Below are 25,502 nucleotides of genomic sequence, written 5' to 3' on the forward strand. Positions count from 1 at the left end.
AGTATTGATCCAAAATAACCCCACATAAAAGTGATGGATGTGATACTGTGTTTACACACCCACCCAAGTGTAGAGATATAAGTAGCACTATCACATAAAATGTCAAGTTTATCTCGGACTTGAGTAGGGGATATCTCATATTTACCCACTCATTTTTTGTTATTTCAGAGGTTTTGGAAGAGTGTAATAGCACCATTTTTACATTGGACGTTTGTGATCTTTCCCTCTTTTATCTCATCTTCTTTATATATATTTTCATCTGCTACTCATTAGATTTTCTCCCTTTGCATTACACTGTTAAGAGTTTTTCTTGTATATTGTAGTAAAAAAAAGAAATTCTGTACAACAGTTGAAATTTGTATAAGGACATCAACATTATGCACTATATCTGTATTTTCAATATTGCAAAAGTCTTTAAAGACGAAACATGTGTTGGCAGCTCTCATGCTGGAAGTGTTTTAGAACGAAATAAACCAATAGTGAAAATTCATTGATTCTCTAATAGGACCGTTAATTGTATGAAAAACTGGGTTCTCATCAATGAATATCCATTACAGATGTTGTTACAATAACTACTGAGTGTGCTAGTGTTGCAGTTGTATACAATGTTCCTTACCTAGCTTTGGTACACCTGTGTGACTTTTTTTTTTTTTTTTTTTTTTTGAAAATTTTATTGAACAATAAATCAATTACAAGCATGGGCCTACAACCACCAGGGCCGGCGCTAGATTCAGAAAGGATCATACAGATGTTAAGGCAGTTGTCGACTCCCGGGGCCCAGCCCCGTACATGGCTCCGGATAGTCCTAGGGAAGCAGGATACATAGGTTTAACATAAATAACAAATAAAAAACAAAAGGCGAGGCGTAAGGGCAAAAAATGTGGGTCAGGCTACATCCGGGGGACTCTACTTCAGACCTTCAAATAGCTATCAAGCGGAAGGAGTACTGATAGGTCGGGGGGGGGGTCTCGGGAGAGGAACGTCTATATTCGGTTATTACAAAAGTCGCAAGGAACCATCAAGGGTCAGGGGGACAAAGCAATATCAGTGTCCACTAGGGGGGGAATACAGATACCCCCACGATACGCGTTCCATTGCCCCCAGATTCTACCCCATGCCCCCGGTTTACCACGAGCCACATACACAGTCTTCTCCCTGAACATGCACCAGTCCATGTTCTCCTTCCATACGGACACGGTGGGAGGCCGCTGGGAACCCCAAAGCTGCGCTATATCTCTCTTGGCAATCATGTTCCCCAGGGCCGCCCACCGAGTCTGAGCCGCGTTATAATCATTGGGCTCCCACACATTCAGGACACAGCGACGCACCTCCGGCAGCAGCACAACCCCGGTGACTTGTCCCATGACCACATGAACCCGGCGCCAGTATTCCGCCACCTCGCGACACTCCCAAAGGATATGGAGAAAGGTGGCTCTGAGTCCACATCCCCGCTTACAGAGCCCGTCTTCAGAAAATCCCATCGAGACCAAACGGGGACCCGTCACATACACCCGGTGGAGAATCTTAAGTTGGACCAGGCGGAGACGGGCTGGAATGGCCACTTCCTTGGGGGACGACAGAGCGGACTGCCAGTCCTCGTCGTCCAGTTCCACCCCATCCCCCGTCCACGCCTCCCGGAGGCGCACCAAGAGGTCAGCCCGATTATTGATAAGTTTTTTATAAATTAATGAGATAGTACTGTCGGGGACATGACCATCGAGTATGCGGTCCTCGAGGGGCGAAGAAGCCGGGATCTTGGTCCCCTCCCCAAAAACAGAGAGCAGGGCATGCCGAATCTGGGCGTAGCGGAAGAACTCCCTTTCCGTAAGTTCGTATTCGCTCTGGAGCGCCGCGAATGTTTTAACCGCACCCTTAATCCATAAGTCTCCCACTCTACTAATACCAATCGTGTCCCAACGTTCAAACCCCTTCGTTGTCCAGAGGCTTCCCAGGCGGTCGGAGGCAAACAGAGGAGTAGCACATGTTAATCGCTCACTCCAGCCCAGGGCTACATTGGCCGCCTTCCAGATCCGTACCGCAATCTTAGTAGGGCCCGTAAGGGTCCGTCCAGCCGAGCTGGAGTAAAGTGCCCTGTTATAGTTTCCGCCGGGAAGCAGGAATTTATCCATCTCATACGCCGAATTCAAGCCAGGCGCATACGTGGCATGGTTAATGGCCGATAGCTGTGAGGCCCAATAATACCTGCGAATGTCGGGAAGCGCGATGCCCCCGTCGTACCAGGGGAGAGTAAGCTTTGCCAGAGCGATACGCGCCCGTCCGTCCCACACCAGTCTCCTCTGCAGGCTCTCCACCTCCCGAAAGTAGGACACAGGAATAACATCGAAGGAGTTCTGAAGTGCATAGAGAAATCTGGGAAGGGACATCATTTTAAACAGTGCTGCCCGACCCAGCGGGGACAAGGGCAGCTTACACCACCGAGCCGTGTCCTCCCTCAAACGCCGAAGTGGAAGCAGGAGATTCTGCTCATAGCGAGCCACCGGGTCCATCGAGACGTATATTCCCAAGTATTTAAAGCCGGACAGAGATAATTGGATCGGAAGCCGAGGCGGCAAGAGAGGAGGGTCACCGGAGATAGGATAGACACAGGATTTAGACCAGTTGATCGTTAGACCCGAATTTCTCCCAAAGGAAGTCAGAACATCAAAGAGAACATTAAGCGACTGCCGCGGCGAGGTGAGATACAGGAGAATATCGTCCGCATACAACGAGACCCGATCCTCGAAGCCCGGGGCCCACCGGATCCCTCTGATCGAGGGCTCCCAGCGGAGCCAAGCAGCGAGCGGCTCCAAGGCAAGAGCAAAGAGCAGAGGGGACAACGGGCACCCCTGCCTCGTACCCCTACCGAGAGCGAAGGGCCGAGAGACCCGCCCATTAACTACCACCTGAGCCATGGGTCTCGTGTAAAGAAGCTTCACCCAGCCAAGAAATCCCTCCCCAAAGCCGAATTTGGTCAAGACAGCCCAGAGGAATGGCCACTCGATGGTGTCAAAGGCCATCGTGGCGTCTAAAGAAACCAGCACGGCTGGTTCGGAGAGGTATTCCGCCCTAGCGAGGGCGCCGTGAAGACGCCGCAAGTTAAGAGCGGTGTTACGGTGAGGGATGAAGCCGCATTGATCAGGATGAATCAAATCGCAGATGACGCTCAACAAACGATTGGCAAGGACTTTAGCCAGGATTTTAGGCTCTGCATTTAGCAGTGAAATAGGCCTGTAGGAGGCACAGCGATCTCGTGGCTTACCGTCCTTGGGGATCACGACTATCGTAGCCAGACGCTGGTCGTCAGAAAGGGAGCCTGCCTCAAGGGACTCCTGAAACATACGACGGAGGAAGGGCGCGAGTTTATCCGGGCGCAACTTATATAATTCAATAGGCAGCCCGTTGGGACCCATCGCCTTGCCCGAACGAAGGGACCGAATCGCAGTTGCAATTTCATCTACAGACAAGGGGGCGTCCAGCTGCTCTCGGTCTTCGACGGACAGGCCGGGCAAAGCAATATCCCTCAGCAGAAGGCAAGAGTCTTCTTCATCCCTATCAGTCACCGGGGAGTACACGGCCCGGAGGTGGTCAGCGAAACATTCCACAATCTCACCAGGTTCAGTAACACACACTCCATCCGAGACACACAGCTCCGGGACCACACGATTCACTCTCTCCTTCTTATCCAGCCACGCAATCAACTTTCCCGCCTTGTCCCCGGCATCATACAATCGACCCTGCTGCTCCCTATACATCGTTTTGGCAGCGTCAGTGACAAGAGACCTGTATTCAAACTGTTTCAGGCTGAGGGCATGGAGCCCGTCCGGAGTGACACCCGTCTCCAAGGCCGACTCCAGCCCCGAGATGTCAGCCTCCAGCTTCACCACTGCCTCACTCTTGAGCTTCTTAGCCACCACTATCTGGGAGAGGGCGTGTCCGCGGATTACGGTTTTAAAGGCTTCCCACAGGGACATTGCGGACGACACCGACCCCTCGTTTTCAAGGAAGTATTGGTCCATAGCCTTAACCAGGCTGTCGCGAGTCATAGGGTCTCGCAGGTACCACGGGTTAATGGGAGCAATCCGCCCTGCAGACCGCGACTCGGTGTCAAAGAGCAGCCACAGCGGGGAATGATCGGAAATACCCCGCGCCAGGTGCCTAACCTCTCGAATCCGACCAGTCTGTGCCGCGGGCATAAGGAAATAGTCTAACCTAGAAAGACTCCCATGCGCCCCAGAGTGAAAGGTGTACTGACATTGGGTCGGATGCATTAATCTCCAACTATTCACCAGGCCGAAGGTCTCCAGCAGGCCACCAAGCCATGCCTGGGCAGCGGGGAGGGCCCTGGGTGGGTGACGATCCAGGTCACCCGAAACCACCGAATTAAAGTCCCCGCCCATAAGCAAAAGACCATCCGGAAGTTCAAGCAGCATTCGACCCAAGTCCGCGAAGGTGGAGTTCTGGAGGCCCGGGGGGACGTAAACTGAGACCAGGGAAAGGGGCTGCCCCTCCCACCTCCCAGTCAGACACACATAGCGCCCTCTGTCATCCGAGATTACCCTAGTGATATCCAACGGAAGTGAGGATCGCAGGAGAATGCCCGCCCCCCTGGAACCAGTTGTGAAACCAGAATGGGCCACGAGGCGGTATCCCCCCCTGTTCATTGCATGACAAACATTGCCAACCAGATGCGTCTCCTGGATAAACACCACATCAGGAGTCAGACGACGCAAATACTGCAGTACTACACCCCGTTTGATACGATCCCCCAACCCATTGAAGTTCCATGACATCAGTCTCAACCCGTCCCCCCCCATCCCCTCCAATAGATCAAAGGCCCCCCAGTCAGTAGCACAGTTCCCGAATCTGGACAAAAATCAATACCTCGCCCTGCGAACAAAAAACACACAGCAAAACAACCCCTCCCTCCCCCCAACCCCCCCCCAAATCCAACTCCCCCCACCCTGCACCCCTGCGGGCCAGAAAACCCCCCCAACTTGCAGTGTGCCTGTCGCCCTACTAACCCCATTCTACGAAAAGACCCCGGAGGAGGAAAGGGACCCGTCCCCGCCCGCCCCCCACACAGGTCCTAGTGAGACAAAATGAACAAAAGAAGTAAAAGCTGAACAATGCAAAATGGCAAAATCAAGGACCGAAAGTCACTCCAAAGGGGACCCGTCACCTTCGGCGCCTGCAGAGGGCCCGGGACGGTCACCTCTGTCCGGCAGCGAGTCCAGCCAGTCACTCACGGCCACAGGAGAGTCAAAAAAGGCAGTCCGATCCTCATGTTCCACTCTGAGTTTTGCAGGGTAGAGCATAGAGTACTTTAGGCCCAGTTCACGGAGACGACGCTTCACCCCCTGGAATCCCATCCGCTGTTTCTGGACAAGTTGGGTAAAGTCCGGATAAAAGATAATGGATGAGTTCTCATGACGAACCGGGCCGTGGACCCGTGAGGCCTGCAGAATCGCATCTCGGTCTCTATAGTGGAACAGTTTGGCCACGATAGGCCTCGGGGGGGCCCCCGGCCGTGGCCGACCGCCCGGAACTCGATGGGCCCGCTCCACGGCAAAGAACTTACTTAGGCCTGCAGGGGCCAACTGTTGGAGGATGAGTTCCTCGACCAGGAGGTCAACCGGGCGGCTGTCAGTGGACTCCGGTACGCCTATGACACGGATGTTGTTGCGTCGGGCCCGTCCCTCGAAGTCCTCCAGCCGCCGGGCCATCTGATCGTTGACCGCCTTAATGTCACCAAGCGCGGCCTGCAGGTCCGACACATCCGTACCAAGGGTGGAGGTCCGCACATCGAGAGCCTGAACCCTCTCGTTAGTTTTGGAGAGATCTGCCCGAATTAAGTTGACATCGATTGCCACCGTGTCGATTTTACGGGCCAGGGCCTCGTATTGCGTGGCGATGGTTTCCCTGATGCCATCAATGGCGCCCATGATGTCCTGCAGGGAAAGCTCCGGAGAGACGGTCGTGCCACCACCGACGGCATCCGGGGGGGGGGGGGCCGGTCGCTCCAGGGGACCCTCTGCCCTGAGTGTAGCGGTCCATGTTGTTGGCCTGGACCGGTCCCCCGCGGAGGGAGGCCTTAGTCTTACGCCCCTCGGGGCCCCCCTTGCCCCCCATGTGGTCACGGACACCGAAGGGGACCGCCGATCAAGAGTCGTAGGGGCACCGGCACCGCAGACCAGCGCCTCACCAGAGACCACAATATAGCGGTGCGGGGGGACCCAAGGCGATGGGCACACTAGTGGCAGGCGGAGACAAGGCCTCGCGCAGAGGCCAAGGAAACACCCCGCCACAACAAGTGCATTCGCAGGCCAGCCCCCTGAAGTCCGAAAGTGAAACCGAAAGTGGTAGAGCGGCCACTGGCACCGCACTGCAGCCGCTGTTGTTCAATTACGACACGGCTCCACGGTTCACCTTCGCCCCGGGCACCTCCGTCTGGTGGGTCCCAAAAGTTCGAACAACGACAACTCAGGATTCCCAGGTCCGATTCGAGTTCTGAAAAGAGATACGTGCTCAGCCGGTCTTCATCTGTCAGATTCCATAAACCACATCAGGATATTCTCAGGATAAATTCCGAGGAGCAGCAAGGGTCCGGGGAGCCCTGTGCTCACGCGACCATCTTGGATGCGCGCTAGGCTCCTCCCACCTGTGTGACTTTTAAATAAGAATTTTTCAGAATTGCTCAGAAAGACGGAGAATAGGAATTGGGGAAGGATACACTTCTGACACCCTAAATAGATGTTGAAATAAGGGGTGCATTCTCCTCTACTTCCATAATGAATACAGGCATGCGAGTCATTGTGTAGAATTTTGATGGCTTGTAAAAGATATTCAACACACTGTTCGTTAAGCGTTTTCCACAATTTTGATCTATTTACGAAGGCAAAGTCTGATGTAAGATCAATTAAGGATAAAGGGGACACTTGAGCATTTACGTGTATTTGACACACACCATGTATAGTTGTACGGCTTGATGGATAGTATTGATAGCCTTACGAAACCCTGCCTGTGCGTCTATAAAGACAGTGTTTTTGTCGGTCCAGACATGCAACCTGTTTAGGACACGCCCAAAGTATTTCACGGAACTGTCCAGAAGCGATATTGGCCTATAGTTACTTGTTAGCAGCTTATTTCCATTTTTGGAATAGGACTTTGATGGGGAATCACCAGAAACAAGGGACGTTGTTTAGTCCCAGGACCACGTTAAATATCTTAGCCAGGGCTATGGAGCAGGCCTTGTAGTTGATGCGAAACATATCGACTGGTACAGAGTTGGACCATGTTCTTTGTTAGTCTTCTGTTCCAGGACTGCAATTTCTACTTCTTGGCACAAGATGATTAAGCACCCCCTTTGCGACGGGACATTGCGTTCTGCCAGGGCTGGTATGCAGTCACCAGTGGAGTACACACTTTTGTAGTAATTTACCCAGGTCTGTGCTGGAATATGATTGCCCGGAGATAATGGGCCTTCTCTAAATATTTCAGCAATTTTCCCCCTGAAAGATTTATTATTTATACTTCTGCGGCATTGATGAGGTCAGGACAGGTGATTTAGCAACCTCTTTTACCTTTTGTTTCACACCTTGAGGGAATTATTTTTACTTGCTTTTTCTTCCTATGGGACGCTTTCAGTTTCGTTGTGTTCTCCGCCTCTATATCTGCCATTGTGGGGGGGGCTTGTAGGTATGTGTGGTTGACTTTCTAAATATTGGGTACAGCGGATTCTCCTTGTGTCCTTCTGCTGGCTCTGTGAAAAGGTCACTAGAGTTGTAATACTCCTCCTCATCCATTGTTATGTGTTTTGTTTGTGATTTCCCCCTCCTTTCCTTAAACTTTCCTTTCAATCAGGCTACTATTTTTGCCCTCCTTTTTGCCTGCCACTTTTGGGTAATGTGCTGGCTTGCTGATTAAGACTTTGTGTGTGATGGACTCTAGCATCTGGCTTACAGGATTATTACTCTTCTCCTCTTCGGTTGGTGGTTCAATTACTGCCTGGGTGCCTGATTTGGGTTTAGTGTCCGTGAAGTAGATATCTGTGTTTTCCAGTGGCTTGTAATTCGATAGTTTGATAATTCAATGATTGCCGCAGTTTAAGATAACTGCGCAGCAAAAGCCGGGGATAGAGTACACCTCATTGGATTGTCCTTCATCAGTGGGCTCAGACCCTGCCTCCTAGACCTCCCACTGGGATGTTTGTGCCCTTGGTTCTGGAATTTCTCCAGATATTAGCAGAGGGAGTTGTGGGGTTGAGGACTCCTACAGGTCTAGTTGGGGAGACAGTCAAAGTACTTGTGTTAGTACTTATTTGTATTGAAGTTTCAGTTCAGTTCAGTTCAGTTCACAAAACTTTATTCGGATAAACATAGTATCCATAAAAGTACGACAATGGTTAAAAATGACAGGGAAAAAAGTAACAATACATAATAGTTAGAATTACAGTTGTATAAACAGAATATCATAAAATTCGGATGACAGAATAAAACAAGAGTCCTCAATAATAAATAAATCACTAATATATAAAACTAATCCAATCGATGGCTAAGAACTATCCGTACGTGAATAAAACTCAGTGATTAGACACTGTCTTACGCGCCCTGGTGGCAATTCTCAAAAATGTGCTTAGACGAAAAACCAGGTCTTCATCAGCCAAGGCAAGCATACATGAATAAGCAGAAACCAAACTAATAGGCCTGCTCTTATTAAAAAATGGGAAAAGAAGCCACTTGATATATTTCATGTAATATTTGCAGAAAAACAGAAAGTGTTGAATTGATTGGCCACTCACCCCGTCACATGGGAGGGTAGTGAATCGAGTTTCGGATGATAACCCAATGGGAAACACAAAGCAAATTTAACTGTCCCAGCCCTCAGGCGGAATAAGAGGCTCCTTTCCCACCGACTCATAGGTAAGGTGAGATAATTTGGTAGAGGGTAGCAGTGCCGTTCGCAGGCCATATAACTGGAAACAGTAGGTTTATTTGAGTCCGACACAGTTCTTACGGTGTTATATAATGAATAAAGAGCGCTTCTAAGTTCTCTTTTATTTACAGTTTCTGCTTTACTAGGATTTAAGAAAATGCAGCCCTTATTGACGCTGCATAAGCTTTGATACACTCGAGATAGCCAAGGAATATCCATCCCCTTCTCACACTTCAAACAGTCTGTTATGATGTTTTTAGTTAAGGTAGCTGCCTGATTCTTCCAGACTGATAGCCAGAAGAGAGCTGGGCGAGCGCGTATAAAATCAGATATATAATTTAAATTCAATTCCTTCTGGCAAATGTATTGTGGGGTCGAGATTGGGATACTCAACAGCTTTCTACAAAACCGGTTTTCTTCCTGCTGAATGTAGGAACTATCTGTGGTGCCCCAAATCTCAGCTCCGTACGTGGCCACAGGGACACATTGTAATTTAAAAAAAATTAAAATAGCTAAAATAGCATCTGTGTTCTTTGGGCGGGGAAAACCAAAAATAGAATTAATAGTCTTTGAGAACTTGCTCCTGGAGTGAGTAAGATGCTCAGTCCAGGAGCCGTTCGCAGCAAAGACTACTCCAAGATAAGGAAATGTACAGGTACTTGTCAATTTTTGATTGCCGGCAACAATAGAACTAAGCTGGCGTTTTCTAGGGCCACAGGACATTAAAAATGATTTTTTTAAATTAACGCACAAGTCCAAACTATCCATGAATTTAACAAAGGACTGTACTAGGATACGTAAAGAATTAGGAGTGCTGCCTATAAGAACCGCATCATCTGCGTAAAGTAGTACAGGAAGAGGTCTCCCGAGAATCATGGGGACATGTTGGGTCATAGGTACCAAAGACTTATTTAGATTATTAATATAAATAATAAAAAGGAGGGGGGCTAGGACACATCCCTGCCTGACCCCCCTTCTGACCTTAATGACTCCTGAGACCTCTCCCCCACTACCTATCCTCACCTGTGCCTCGAGGTCTTTATGGATATATGCCAGAAAATGAACCAGTGGCTCATCCAGCCCATAGGCCAGTAGAATAGCCCACAGCCTTGACCTATTCACAAGGTCAAATGCTGAGGACAAATCCATAAAGGCCAAATAGACCGGGGAGTTTCGAGCGATAGTATACTTCCCAATTACAAGTTGAGATTAAGGCATTGTTCATTAGTACCAACCTTGCTACGGAAACCTAACTGGCAAGGCTCTAGAATACTACACTCCTCTGACCATTCAAGGATCTTTTTGTATAAAACTCTGCCCAAAATGTTAAGGGTATTATCAATCAATGAGATCGGCCTATAATTGCCAGGCTGAGACCAATCTCCCTTTTTAAATATTGGGACAATAATGCTCTTTGCCCAAGTGCTAGGTAGCGGGGCGTGCATTAAATTGTTAAAAACATTCAAAAGGAGCGGGGCCCAGAAATCCGGGTTCCATTTAATTAAATCTATCGGTAACCCATCTGGGCCGAGGGCCTTATTGAAGTTTCATGCTTCACTGGTTTCACAGCTTCCAGCATGAGCGCAAGAAGATAGTTGCTGTGATCGTTTTTGCAAATTACGCTCTCAAGTAAGGTGGGTACTGAGCTCTGCACCCATTCTAGTGAAAACAGTGATCTAGAAATTATATGACCGTGGCCGATGTTGCTAGGAGGCATCTATGTAATCAAATTCTCCACGTAGGAGGTGCATAGGCCTAAAGACAGGGGAGCAATGAAGCTAGCACCCGACATCTCGTACAGGGATATGCCTTCATCAGGGCTTAACATCTACAAAAACGTTATAGTCCAATTTAGGAGGAGTATTTACAATAGATATAGAACTCATAACCTGGGTCAGGTGACCCCAGACATGCCATGTGTAATCGGAAAATATATGGTGTGATTTCATTGGTTAGCGCGTGGGGAGGTGTTTAGATTGGGCCACCACGTGTCATGTTGGGATTACCTAAACAGCATATGTTCTATTGTGATGAATCCCTTAGTGCCATTTGTCCTAGTTATCGAAGTGATGTTATACTTGTAAAGCATAATATCGGTTATGTTACTCATTCAGTATCGAATGCCTATCCCGGAGTTGTATCTATTGTATAGAATGCTTCGCCAATACAACTCAGGAACAGGCATTTGATACTGAGTGAGCTCATCTTGCGACAGCAAGAACAACCATCCACATTGTGGTCAGATGACAAGCACCACACACAGTCGTCATGTGGATCCGTGATCATGTGTTTGCCGCACTCACTACAAGGCTTGAAGCCCGACTTCCTTGTCGACATCTTTCTTGAAAGAGAAACTGAGAAAACCCAGAGAAACAGAAAGTAACAATGAAGCTACCAACAGCGATTCCCGAAATCCGTTGGCGTCGACGGTGCGGAAAAAAGGGAACTGACGTCATCACGCCAACGAGGTCTTCTTATGGAACCGGTGACGTCAGCGGAGTCGCGAGCGGAGCCGTGTCTCGGTGACGTCGACTTCGACCTCATCGGCGTGGACTGCTACAAAAGTTTCCGAATGTTGCTGGCGCAGGGGATATTCGCAAGGTGAGGAATCCACTGGCAGATGTATCCATCAGAAACTGATGTACCCTTTTGAGAATCCAGGGGTGAGACCCTAAAAAATATCCCTGGAGACGAACTAACAATAATGGGCAGAGATGTTAATCTTCCTCTTGATTTAACTCTAGACAGACAATCGAAATCCTCTCTCCATTCATCAAAATCTCACAAGGCCTTGCTAAACATCTGCACTAGATTCAATCTGATGGATTTTTGGAGATTACAACACCCTGTGACAATAGCTTACACCTTGTTCTAATTTCCACACTCCTCAAACGCAAGAATTTAATATTTGCTATATCAGGTGCTTTTACTCACCTCATTGTCCAAATGAATCTGCTACCTCGACTATTATCTGACCGTTCATTCATATCCTTGACAATAGCAAGGACTAATACTAAACCAAAACATTAACACATGGCGTTTTAATGACAAATCGATACCCACCTTTGGGCTGCATTAAAAGCAACAATCAAGGGCAAAATTAAACAAAGAACATAATAAGATAGGTGCTTGAGAAACGGATATTAAACATCTCAAAACTCTCCACATCTAGAATCTAGAATCCATCACCCTCACACTTTTATTAAACAAAAAATATGAATACAATAAACTACTAAGGTAGAAGGCAGGGGTCTGGATCAACAAATTCAAAGGCCTGAAACTCTGTGACGCAAACAGAGCAAGGAAAATGCTTGGGACCTATCTGACACACAAGCAAAACCCAAAAAATATTAATTCCATCAAAGACAAAGAACAATATACAAACAAATCCCCAAAAGATCCTAAAAGTGTTCAAAGAGTTCTATGAGTCATACCAGGATGACTGCCAGCCCTCGCCCAAGTCCTGCAAAGCCTACATAAACTAAACCTTCCACAGCTATCCCGAGAGACAAAAACGTAGCGCAGAAGAAATACAGTTACCAATTAAACCTCAAGTCACACAAAGCCCCAGGGCTGGTTGTCTTCACCGTAAATGTTTACAAAACATTTGCACCCTCATTAATCCCTACAATAGTAGACTTATTTCATCACTTTGCATAATCTTGGTCATTTACCAGACCGACAACTAAAGCCACCATAATAGTTATTCCCCAAGATGGTAAAGACCCGATAAGAACCACTTCTGCCCAAACTAATTAGTGGATCTCAAGTATGGTTCATAAAAGTTCACCAACGGTAATACTCGATTACTAAAGAGCAGAAACTGCATCCTCAGAAACTGTGACTATCCCACTAGACGACAATAAGGCATTTGATAAAGTGTCATCAATTTTTCTGAAGGAAACCCAGTCAAAGTTCAGTCTTGGCAAAGACTTAATCAACATGATTATGCCCCTCTACAGCAACCACAGTGCTAAAATAAGAGTAGGTGGCCTTGCCTCCCCATCTTTTAAATTAGAGAAGGGTACTAGACAGGGGCGTCCTCTCTTCCCCTCCCAGTTCATCCTTGCCCTAGAGACGCTTCTCTACAATGTCCAAATTAACAATGTAATCACCGGCATTGATTATAACGATGTCCTAATAACAGTAGAGGCGTTTGCTGATGATATCCTGATTGTGACAGATAACGTCTGCCCCTACAATAAAGCACTTATTAGTACTAGTGATAGATATGCTCTGGTTGCAGGTTACAGTCTCAATAGAGACAAATTCAAAGTCAAAGGTCTAAATAACCTCTGCTCCAGAGACCTCCTGGAAGACTCAGGACGGGCATGGTAAACTGGTTACCTAAAATACCTAGGGACAGAATTCAGATCAGACCTAGTGGATACATTTAAACGTAACAAACAAATACCCTCTAGAAAGTACAAAATCTTCTAGACAGCTGGAACCCCAACTTTATTACCTGGTGGGACACATCAAGACAATGAAAATGGTGATCACACCTGTAGCAAACTACCTCATACGCATGCTCCCACTTACCCTCTCAGATGACTTGCACCACAAACTTGACAAAACTTTTATATAATTTTATCCTGCAAAATAAATGATCCAGGATATCAGTTAAGAAACTTTGTCTCCCTGTAATCCTAGGTGGGGTAAACGTTTACAAACTTCAAAAACTACCAAACCCGTTTCCTGGGAAAACAAGGCTTTATGTGGTTCTCCCCACCAATAGACTACATTCCAGCCTGGCTCCTACTCAAATGAGCAATCCTGGAAGACTTTCACCCCCTCATGCTACCATCCATCAAAATTAAATCATCCCTCCGAGCCAAACAAATCTTTCAAAATACTAAACAGGCCTTGAGAAAATTAGGCAAACACCTAGATATCCCGGTAATGTACCCTATCATGATATCTCTATGGAATAACACGTCACTTAAGATCAATGGTGCCCCACTCCATTGGAAATCCTGATCCTCTAAAAGGGATCCACTTTTTGTTACAATTAGGCCCAGAAAATTATCCACTTACTTTCAAAGAGCTCCAGACCACTTTAAATTAAGAACATCGGGATTTTTACGATTTCCTAAAATTAACTCCTATCTATCTAAAGCCAAACCATCTTTCAGAGACCCCTCCTTTCCAAAGCTGATCGCCGTAGCCAATAGATCAGGACACAAGGGCTCAAGATACAACAAACTCCTACAACCAATCTCCACACGACTAAACCTAGGTATACAGGAAAAATGGGACCAACATAGCTCTATATCCCAAGAGAACTGGAACTTTATTTGGAAATCGGTCGTTTGTCACAAAATTAAACCCGCTCTTTCCTAGACCAAATTCAGGCTCCCACATAGACTTTTTTTGGACTCCATCACGTCTCAACAAAGTTGGCTTCTTAGATGACCCAATTTGCTGTAACCGTAGAAAAGAAACAGGTGATCTACCACATCTGAACTTCTAGTGCTACGCTGTCAATACTTTTTGGGACAGAGTATTACATCTTCCTCTCGACACTATTCATATTTCAGATTAAACATGAGTTTCAATCCATCATTATTGGGTTTTTAGACCTTCAACTGAGTTCATCCAATGATGCACTACTTCTAGCCATTCTCCTAGAGCCACCTATTTCACTAACTGTAAACCCCATAAGGCCTCACCACTAATATGAACAAGTTACTTACCTTCTGTAACACTTTAGCTGGTGTATACAGTATCTACCTGTGGATTCCTTACCTTTTGAATATCTCCCATGCACAGCATTTAACAGAAACCTTTCTCTTTAGCTCCCCCATGTCGATGAGGACATCACAATGCCACGGCTCCGCACGCAGCTCCACGTGACGTTATTAGAGCCATAAGAAGGCCTCGTCGGTGTACTGATATCATTTTCCACCCATTTTATCAGTGCCGACTAGGTGATCGGGTGACCTAACAACACCGATGCTATAAGGCAAAGACCAACGCAATCTCGTACGTTTATAAATACAACTAAAATGCATTTAAAATGTATGTACAATAGCTTATCCATGAACTTCATAGCATTCCTATTGGAAATGCCATACATCAAATACAATCAAACTCATTTTCAGTAGAAGCCGACAGACAATAGGGAGGCGGGTGGGTCAGTGAGGAGATACTGTAAAACCAGAAAAAGCGTTACTTTTGGTAAGTAACTTCTTCTTCTGATGGATATATCTACCTGTGGATTCCTAACCTTTTGAACAGAATCCCCAAGCAGTCCCGCACTCAAAGGTGGGTGCCTGCCTGCCTACACCAAAGAAATCCCGTAAAGCAGAATGAACAAAATGGCTGTGCCTACTCACGTTCGAATCCAAGAAATAATGCCTTGGCAAAGTGTGGAGGGAGGCCCATATTACTGCTTTGCAAATGTCAACCACAGGGACCCCTTTTAGCCAAAGCAGAAGTTGAAGACCTAGCCTTAGTAGAGTGAGCTCTAATACCTGCAGATGGCTCCTTCTTAGCCATGACATAGCATATCTTGGTACACAGGATTATCCATCTGAACAAAGTCCTCTTGTGTACTGCTTTCCCTCTCATTTTGCCCACATATCCAACAAATAGCTGGTCATCCAATCTGAACTCAAAAGTTCTGTCTATATAGAAACTCACCGCCCTCTTAGGGTCCAAATGATGTAGTCTCTCCTCCTTCGATAAATGCAGGGGAGGGTAAAAGGTAGGCAAATCAATAGACTGTGGCAAGTGGAACGGAATGCCTACCTTTGGCAGGAAAGTAGCTCTGGTTCTAAGCACCAACTAAGCCACATGAAAGGTCATGAAAGAGGCGCTTAGTAATAAGAGCCTGTAGGTTACTCGCCCTTCTAGTAGAGGTTATCGCTACTAAACATATAGTTTTAAAAGAAAGAAGCCACAACGGGCAACAGTGTAAGGATTCAAAAGAAGAACACATTAGATATGTAAGCACTAGATTAAGATTCCATTGATGCATAATAAATGAAGTGGGAGGAAACATATTAGTAAGCCCCTTAATGAACCCTAAAACTATAGGGGACTTAAAAAAGGAAGGTCGATTGTCAAACAAAGGAATGCCAATAGGGCAGAGAAATACCCCTTAATCTTTACAACCATGCAACCTTGCTGTGCCAGGGATAGCGCAAAACTAAAAACGTCTGAAAATTGGGCCTTCAAAGGTCCAACTGACTTCTTTCCACACCATTTCACAAATTTCGCCCATCTGCCAGCATAGACTGTTTTGGTGGAGTGTCTTCTGGCTGATAAAATAACATCCACCACATCTGATGGGAGAGGGAAACAACTCACGTTGCCCCATTCAATCTACAGACATGAAGGTGCAGGCTATGGAGGTGGAGAGTAGAACCTGCCCCGACAAGTCTGCCCTGAGATGAAGACGAAACAGAGGGCACAATGAGAGTTAAAGACGGCCTGTGTACCACACCCTTTGCGGCCAATCCGGGGCTTTTTATATGACTTGGGCCTGGTCTTGGCGAATCTTTCTCAGAACCCAAGGAATCAAGGGTATGGGGAAAGGTCAGTCCAATTGAAACGCGCCCCCCAATGCTCTCTGCATCCGATACTGGAGGCCACAAAACAAAGGGCAGTGCACGTTCTCGTGAGTGGCAAAAAGGTCAAACTGAGGAATCCCCTCACTTCCCAAAAATTTGCTAAACCACTTCCGGATGGATACGTCACTCATGATCAGCTGAATAATGCTGACTGGGACTGTACATTCAGAACTCAGGCCAAGTGATTTGCTAAGAGTTAAGTCTGATGGTCTGAGCCCAGGACCATAGTCGCAGAGCTTCTCTGCAAAAAAGATACGACCCTCCTCCTCCCTGTTTGTTTATATACCACATTGCAGTAGTATTGTCCATAAAACTTGAACTGATTGACTGTGAAGGGAAGGGAAGGGAAGGGAGCTAGGCCTTGAGAGCCAGAAGTATTGCCAAAAATTCCAGAAGACTAATATGCAACAATCTTCCATCTGGAGACCAAAGACCTTTGGTCTCCAGATCCCCCATATGAGCTCACCACCCTAGGAAAGAAGCATCTGTTATTACTGTTGCCACCCGAAGGTGGAGGGAGAAACAGCTTCTTTTGAGACAAATTGCTGGACATACCCCACCAATGAAGATCCGCTGCTGTGTCTATGGAGATCTTGATCAACTCCTTGAGAGCTCTGTTATGCGGAAACTACTGTCTGCAGAGGCACCACTGAAGCACGGTTGACCAACAAAATGCAGTAAGCCAACAGACCAAGCAGGAGCAAGACCTTCAGGACTGGAACCAAAGCTCTTTTATGATACAGCGGAATCATAGCCTGAATGTCCTGAACCCCCCGAGGCAGCAGGAAAGCACAACTCACTGTGATGTCCAGTACTGCCCCTATGAACAGGTTGCACTGAAAGGGCTCCTAATGAGACTTGGGTATATTTATTGGAAAACCAAGGCTGAACAACAGTTGTGCTGTCAAAAGCAAATGGTGCAACACCATCTCTGGCGACTTGGCTTTGATCAGCCAATCGTCCAGATACGGGAATACTGGAATCCCTGACCTTCTGGGATGTACCACTATCACTGCCATCATCTTTGTGAAGATCAAAGGCGCGGAAGAAAGACCAAACGAAAGGACCACAAACTGATAATGCTGAGACCCAACTGTAAAATAGAGATACGTCTGATGCGATTTCAGAATGGGGATGTGTAAATACGCATTCTCCAGTGCAAGAAGCACATGTGCCAGGGTCAGCATTTTGAACTTTTCCTGCTTGAGTACCAGGTTCAAATTCCTGAGGTCGAGGTTCGGCCGTAAATTACCATACTTTTTGGGAGTCAGAAAGTATTGGGAATAGCATCTCTGACCCTGTTCCTGCTCTGGAACCAATTATATTGCGCCCTTCTGAAGCAGAGTTTGCACATTCTGTTGGAGGAGCAGAAGATGCACTTACAAACAAGGATAGGGCATACCCATTCTCTACAATGCCAGAGGTCTGTAGTGACAGACCTCCAGTGAGGCAGAAAATAGGCCACCCGTCCTCCCATTGGGCAAGCATGATCTAAGATGGTGAAGCTGGAGCTGCTTTCCTGCAACATTGGCCAGGGAGAAAGAAGAGGAGAAAGAGGCTGGCTGATGGGCAGATCCACGCTGACGACCTCTGCCCCTTCCTCTGTAGCTTCTATAAAGGGGATTATAGGCCTGCTGTTGCTGCCAACTTCTTCCTCAAAAATGACACGTTCCAACCAAAACCTCAAACCCTACGGAACTGTCTGTAATCCTTAGGTTGCGACTGATGACCCAAAAACCTCTAATTCGCCGGTTTTTAAACCTTTGCAGAGCAGAATCTGCCTTGGCACCAAACAGCCATGATCCACTGAAGGGCAAATCCATCAATATTGCCTGCACATCTGTTGAGAAGCCCCACCCCCTCTTTTTTGTTTTTAGTCAAAATAGGCTTTATTCGACAATACATGTCATAAAAGCATTGTTACAAAAGATACAATTAGAAAGGATAAGACAATGTATTTTTTTAAAGGTCATAAACAAAGATCATGAGTTAAAAAACAGCAACAGGGGGAATACAAGCGATTAAAACAAAAGAGCCCAAAACTTTAAAAAGAAATGGCCATAGCTCAGGAATAAGGTGCCAGCATTACAAACCCAGTTAAACATAAAGCCAGGTTCATAAGTTCGCAGACAATATATGTGATCTGATGTTCCACATCCAGGTTAGGAACTTGACTACCGGAATTGCATAACAGGGTGATGGATCAGTGCACAAGATTCTCAAGGCCAAGCTACTATGTCCGGTACCAAAATTCCTGCAAGTCTGCGCGAGCCATGCTTTTCGGGGTAGCATAGGCAGGGCAGACAAACAGTATGTGGGAGTAGGTTTCTTCTTCATCAGAGCAATTGGGACATTTGCTTTGACCTGATGTAGTCCATTTTACAGTGAAAGACATCAATAGCAAGGAACCCACTCTGAACTGAAAGTATAGTTTACGATCAAAGGGTTTTGATATTACATCCCAATAGTGCTCATGACTTGGCCAGGGTTTAATGTTAGAAAGCCCCCGTCAACGGTGTGCTATCACTTTTCCTGAGATTATTTTGAGCAACCAGAGCCCAGTATCTTTCCTTTATTACATCTTTTGATGGAAATGGAGTACTAGATGGGGTTTCCTACAAATTTGGCAAACCCAAGTTGGTCAGGGAATCTCTAACGCCTCGTAGCCAAATAATTTTGTGAAAATGATCCACCTTGATAATATCTCTAAGACCATCTGCATAAGCTGCCAGTTCCTGGGTGGACCAGATTCTATGCCAATATAAGATGGGGCCTAACCAAGTTACGTCTGCCAGAGCTTTTCTGCCTAAGTTGTTCAACAAAGGTAGCACCTGAGTGCTTCATGGTAGGCTGGTAATCATTCTGAGGAATCTGTTTTCTGCAATGGCTAAATGGGTACGTTTCTAAAAAAAAAAACAAAGTTCTGCCCTATACAAGACCCAGCTCACTACTTTCGTATTGTAAATCTGTAGCACCGAATTGACTGGCTTTGTCAGTGAAGTTTTTAATTCATTATATAGAGCCCCAGCAAGTTGATGGTGTTTAAATGTCATAGTGTCAATGTGATGACTCCATTTCATTTTCTTCTGTATGATGATTCCTAGGCAGGTAAATGTGTCTACCTATTCTAATCGTGTCCCATCCAGAGTTATACCACCCCTAAATGTTCTATGCTGTTTAAAAGTCATGAACTTAGTCTTTACTATGTTAATTTTTGAACCTCGTAAGGTACAAAAGTCTTCAAAAAGTATCAATGCATGCTGTAAGCCATTAGGGGTTTTTGAGATAATGAGCTTGTTGTCTGCAAACATTACAATTGGAATCTTTCTGCCTGCTAAAACCATAGCATCAGTGGGGACAGTTGATAAAAAATTGGTAATTCCATTGATAAAAAGAGAAAATAATGTGGGCGCCATAACACATCCTTGGCGCACTCCCTTCTCTACGGGAAAAGGATTAGTAACATTCACCTGTGTGCACCAACGTATTTGAGCAAAGATTTTCTCATGAAGGTGAGCGATAAGGGAGAGCAGGTCCATGGGCATCCCCATCTCCTGTAACACCACCCAGAGTTTATTACGAGAGACCAGGTCAAAAGCTGACTTAAGATCAACAAAGGCAACATACATACTGCCCTTGCCAAGGATTACGGTCCACCAGTATATTAGGATAAAACGAAAGACCTGGTCTATGGTGCTAATATGTGCCCGAAAACCCACCTGTAGTAATATGTGCACGAAAACCCACACCCTCTACCAGGCATGTCTTCTTGTGGACACAGAGGAACCCATAGCCCTTGCCACTGAGTCAGCTGTGTCCAGACCTGACTGTATCACTTGGTGAGCCACTGCTTGAGTATCATTCGGGAGCCCAGAAAAATGACCCTGGAGATCCCCAGGCAACTTCGGAGCGACCTGTCAAGTCCTTTAAAGCATAAACCTAGCACCCTAATAAACATCTAGCATGTGTTGATTTTAGACTCGCTGTCAGCCGGAGCTGCCAGTAAGTTGCCAAGTGACAATTTGGCAGAACAATAAGCCTGTACCACCAAGCTTTCAGGCGTGGGATGTGACGACAAACTGGATCCCCGGGAGCCAGCTTGTACCTCCTGGCAATGGACCTGGACACCGCTGCCGAAGACCTAGGCTTTTGCCATATTTCAAGGTAGGTTCAGTAAGAGCCTCATTAAACGGCAACATTGGTTCAGATGATAAAATGGATGCATGAAGCACCTGAGTCAACAAGTTTGACAAACTTCGCAGAAGGTAGAGGCAACTCTACAGCCTAAGCTACTCTGAAGCCTCTGCATCCTTTCTGATCACAATGTGATAAAATGTGCAATACCCTTTTGGCATAGAAACTCCCAGTCCGGAGAGGTATCCAGACCACTTGCGACTTCCAGTCCATCAAAATCTGGATCCAAAACCACAATTTCGCCCTTTTCAACAAACTGATTTTCATAAAAATACTGCTCTTCCTCCAAAAGCCTCTGAGCCTCTCTTTGAGACCTTATCTCCGGTTTCGACAGCACCAGAGGCGGTGTCAGTGACTTCAGCAAGACGCCGGTGGTAGATCGGATGGAGGTGAAATTGGTTCTGGGTGACACAGCGCTGGTTCAGATCCAGACAGTGCAGATAAAGGATCAATCAGCGTCAAAGACTCTCATACTTCTTGCAATGGTGCTGCTTGTCTTGCACTGGAGGAGGCCAGGATGCCAGAGTCATCTGCATGAAAGACATAAAGGGCGCCTTTCGGAAATGTGCTGGAAAGTCTCCTAAATGTATGAAAGTGGACCAATGGGGCCAGCTAGTGCATCAGATGGAGTTGTGGCCCTCGCAAAAATGCTAAACATAGCATTTAAGAAGGTCAACCGATCCAATCTAAGAGTCAGGAACGCCAGATACTCCTGCTCCCGGATGGGCGGCAGTGGTGCTGAATGCAGCAGAGGGGCCACTGGATCTGAATCTGGCTCTGTCAGAGGCTGTTCAGTTGGAGTCGCCAGCCTCGGAGCCAAAGCCGACACCGGAGGCACCCCTGGAAATGGAGTCGGATAGATCTCCTCTCTTCTCTTACGAGTCTTCATACCCGGGGGACACTGACCGCGGCAAATCATCCCTGGAATTGCGACGTTGAGAACTCTGACGCTGCTTCTTCTTGTGCTTCCGTTTGAACGACCTCGAAGTATGGGGAGAAAGCGACTCCAATCAAGGCTGGGTCCATCAGCGACCTCTCCACCACTTTTTAGCACTAGCCATAAAAAGCTTTGCCTCCCTTTCTTTTTAGATGTGGGCCCCGTGCTTGCTGGGCCACTGGATTCAACCTAGCCTGGCTGATGAAGGGGTGTTACCATGAAACCGGTCACAGGATGCTTGTTTCCGGTCCATGGAGGACTCAGCTTGGCAGTTCGGGCTGGACTGTTCCCATGAGGAAAAGGGTCAAGACTGATTTGCATTTGGCTGGGTCCAAACTGTGGTGGACTAGTGAGCAAAAGAATGATTGATTTAACCCAGATCTTGACTGGGGGTGAACTTTTGATTCATTCAGCATTCTGTCCATCATTTGTTGCTGCAGCACTTTTCGCCCTAAATGGGATGGATATGCAAAGGTGTATGTCCCTTGCTTGCTGTGCCACTGGATTCAAGCTAGCCTGGCTGATATGGGGTGTTACCCCGAAACCAATCCCAGGATGCTTGTTTCCGGTCCAGGGAAGACTCGGCTTGGCAGTTAGGGCAAGACAGTTCTCATGAGGAACAGGATCAAGACTGATTTGAATATGGCTGGGTCCAAACTGGGGTGGAGTAGTGAGCAAAAGAACAATAGATTTAACCCAGATCTCTTGACTGGGGGGGAATGTTTGATTCATTCAGCATTCCGCTCATCATTTGTTGCTGCAGCTCCCTTTCTTTTAAAGCCTTTGGATTCATCTGAAGCCACGACTAACAGGCTTCAACATCACGATCAGACAATAGGCACCAAAGGCAAACATCATGCCGGTCAGTGTTGGACATTTGACTGCCGCAGTCCCTGCAGGGCTTGAATTCTGACTTTTGCATAGGAGACATATTAACTTGCAACAACGTTGCACCTACAGAAAAGGAAAAAATCTCACTCAATATGGAGAGCCTAGGAAAAACCGTTATGTGTAGTCGGCGTGGAAAAAAGGAAACTGCACACTGATGAGGTCTTCTTATGGCTAAACATGACGTCATGTGCGGAGCCATGATATTGTGACGACCTCATCGACGTGGGAGAGCTATAGAAAAAAAGTTTCAATGGAATGCTGCACAAGGGTGATATTTAAAAGGTGAGGAATCCACAACTAGATGTATTCATGAGAAACACTCTACTGCCTCCACCGCTCATCAGTCACATATGTGGAAATCAGCCACTTACGGTTCCTTTCTCACAGTGAGCACATACCCATTTTTGCTTCTAAAATCCCTCAATACTCCAATACCATTGAGCCATTGTCTTCCTTTATTACTGCTAAATATTTTCTCATGTAAATGTACATCGATCTCATGCTAAGCTATAAATATTGCTTCCGTTTTTCACAGATGGTGCTTTAATTCTGCGCCATGTCATCACGTTGTTATTCCCAATGTATATGCTTCATCACAATCCTTCCTCACCGATTCTATCCGGCGACTTGTGTATCCCCACATGTATGATTTGCTTTTAACTTTCGTACTAGTTTTTACCTGTCTGCTCGTGCAAACTTATACAAATTATACTTTCTTTATATTATCTTATGTTTGGATTATGTAAAATTTCAATAAAATTCCTATCAAATAAAAAAAAGAAGAAAATGTGCTAATTGCGGCCAGGGCAGTGTCAGTACTTCTTCCAAGTGTGTGCACTTAGCATTGCAAAGCCTGTCCACCAGTTAAAAACGGTTCCCAATCATATAATAGGCTGTAGCCACCACCTTTTCTACACTTTCGCATGTTACTGTGAAACTGTTTGAGGTCATTTTGTGAGAACTGTTTGGGTTTGTGAACTCTGGGTTTGCTCCTTTGCATAATACAACAATAAAACCTCTAATTGAAAATTGGCTTTAATGTGATTCTGAGTGTACTATGGCACTTGGCAGCAACCTTTACACCACTTCTCTTGTATGTGGCCTTAATGGCTCATCCCTGTCGTGTAGCTTATAGCGCCATATCTAACAACTTCAGATTTAGTATGCTGAATCTTGGGGGAGGCCAAGAGCAGCATAAGAGGTGTACGTTCTCATACATGGAAGAAAGGCAGAACAGGTTTCCTAAAACCACTCATGAAGGGCAAACAGAACAACCATCACTGAACCACAGATGCATTAGAGGTAGACAGTTTCCTGTAGCGATAGGTGCGGGTCAGAGGAAGCTTCTTTGAACCATAATAAATACAAGATATGTAGAACAATCTTCTCTAAACTGCAGATGCTAGACAAGAAAATAGAGCTTCTCTATACGGTAGGTGCAGAACAGGCAACCCAAGCTTCTATAAATAATGGGACGGGCAAATTGAAATGAGCTGTATAGACTATCAGATGACAAGCCACCTCATTATATTACCTTAAGTGCAGCCAATCAAGTAAATGTATTTACTGCTCTATCCCTCCTCAGAGGCACCAACAATCAGACTTTAATTCCTCATCTCTTACACATTGGTAGCCTCATGCATAAGGAGGAGGTGGGTGCATGTCAATGTATGAAAATACTAGTGTTGAAGAACTGTAGTACCAGGTAAGTAACATCTTTCTTCTTTAGCACTGGATCTTTCAAATATTCAAATGCTTGAATTAAGATTACCAAAGCACTGCACAGAATAAGAATAGTTCCTTGGTGAAAATGGTCGCATAGTACTGCTGTCTCACTGCTTCTTTTTATTTAGACTGAATATCAACGCAGTAGAGATTCATAAAGGTGTCATCCAAAGCACATGTTGCAGTTCTGTAAGATTGGCACTCCTGCGAAGAGTGCCACTGTCGTTGTCACACTTCTTGTCTAGTGAGCTCCCCCCTTTACACTGGATTGGTCTACCAGCCTAGGAATATCAGAAAGTAATATATGAAAAAATCCCGGTAGTCTACGGTTGTTTTCAATGTGTTTTCAGTGCTGTTGAGTGTAGTGGGACTACTTTGTTGACTTTGACTACAGAGGGTTCCTACCCTGATGCCAGGGAACAATTCAAGCACTGTTGGCACAGGTTGGCAAAGGAATTTGAGACGTCTATGCCACCTTAACTATACCTCAATTTACCTTACTTTTATTAGGGTCCATGGTACCCGTGCTACACCACTGGTTATTTTCTGAGCCACAACGGTGCCCTTTCTGATGGCCTTGTAAGTAAAACAGCTGATCATGGAGGGTAGGAGAGAGTGGCAATGTAGGTTCTTCAGTGTTGGAGTGATGTGGTTTACCTTTTTCAGGTCTCTGATGTCATATGCTGTAATGTGAAGGATGACTTTCAGATGGGAAAATGTAGTGTCTAGCAGACCATTGGGTAGACTTGCCTCCACCCAGGAGAGAGAGGTCTAAAGTTTGGACTGTTCTTAGAAGATAATTTCTGCTCCTATGATTTCATTGACCTTTTCAGCAATGGTTCACAATGCTACAACTGACAGGCCTGCAGTGATAGTGAACAGCTCTTAATAATATTTATCTTATCACAGTTTTATTTACATCAACAAGGCAGAAGAATCTACCCAGACCACCAATTTAGCATAATACATACATGACCCTGAAGGGAGACAGCAGAAAAACATATTTAGGGAGAAAAGTCATCATAGTGGCAATAACAAATTAGCTTTTCATAGCTTGAAAAATAGAGTCACTTGCAAACACTTACACTGCGCAAATAAGTAATTCCAAGTTCAAATAATAATCCAATGTCTGTGGATGGGGAACTGCATCTGACAAAACAGTCACCATCAAGCAAGCTGGGCAGGATGCCAGAGACCTAAAAAGATATATATAGATATGAAAGCTGTTACTGTCATGTAAACACTTT

The 25,502-nt window shown here is 46.0% G+C and overlaps 1 protein-coding gene across 2 annotated transcripts in view; it reads right to left on the reverse strand.

Moving 5' to 3' along the window:
* NPHP1 (nephrocystin 1) overlaps positions 1-25,502 on the reverse strand; it is a 708,547-nt gene that overhangs the window by 262,687 nt on the left and 420,358 nt on the right. For both annotated transcript variants that reach the window (XM_085612188.1, XM_085612187.1), the window contains exon 13: positions 25,341-25,451. In XM_085612188.1, the coding sequence (XP_085468314.1) occupies positions 25,341-25,451 (111 nt within the window). The remainder of the gene's footprint in view (positions 1-25,340; positions 25,452-25,502) is intronic.

This window comes from Triturus cristatus, chromosome 6, assembly GCF_964204655.1.
Source record: "Triturus cristatus chromosome 6, aTriCri1.1, whole genome shotgun sequence".
Lineage (NCBI taxonomy): Eukaryota > Metazoa > Chordata > Amphibia > Caudata > Salamandridae > Triturus > Triturus cristatus.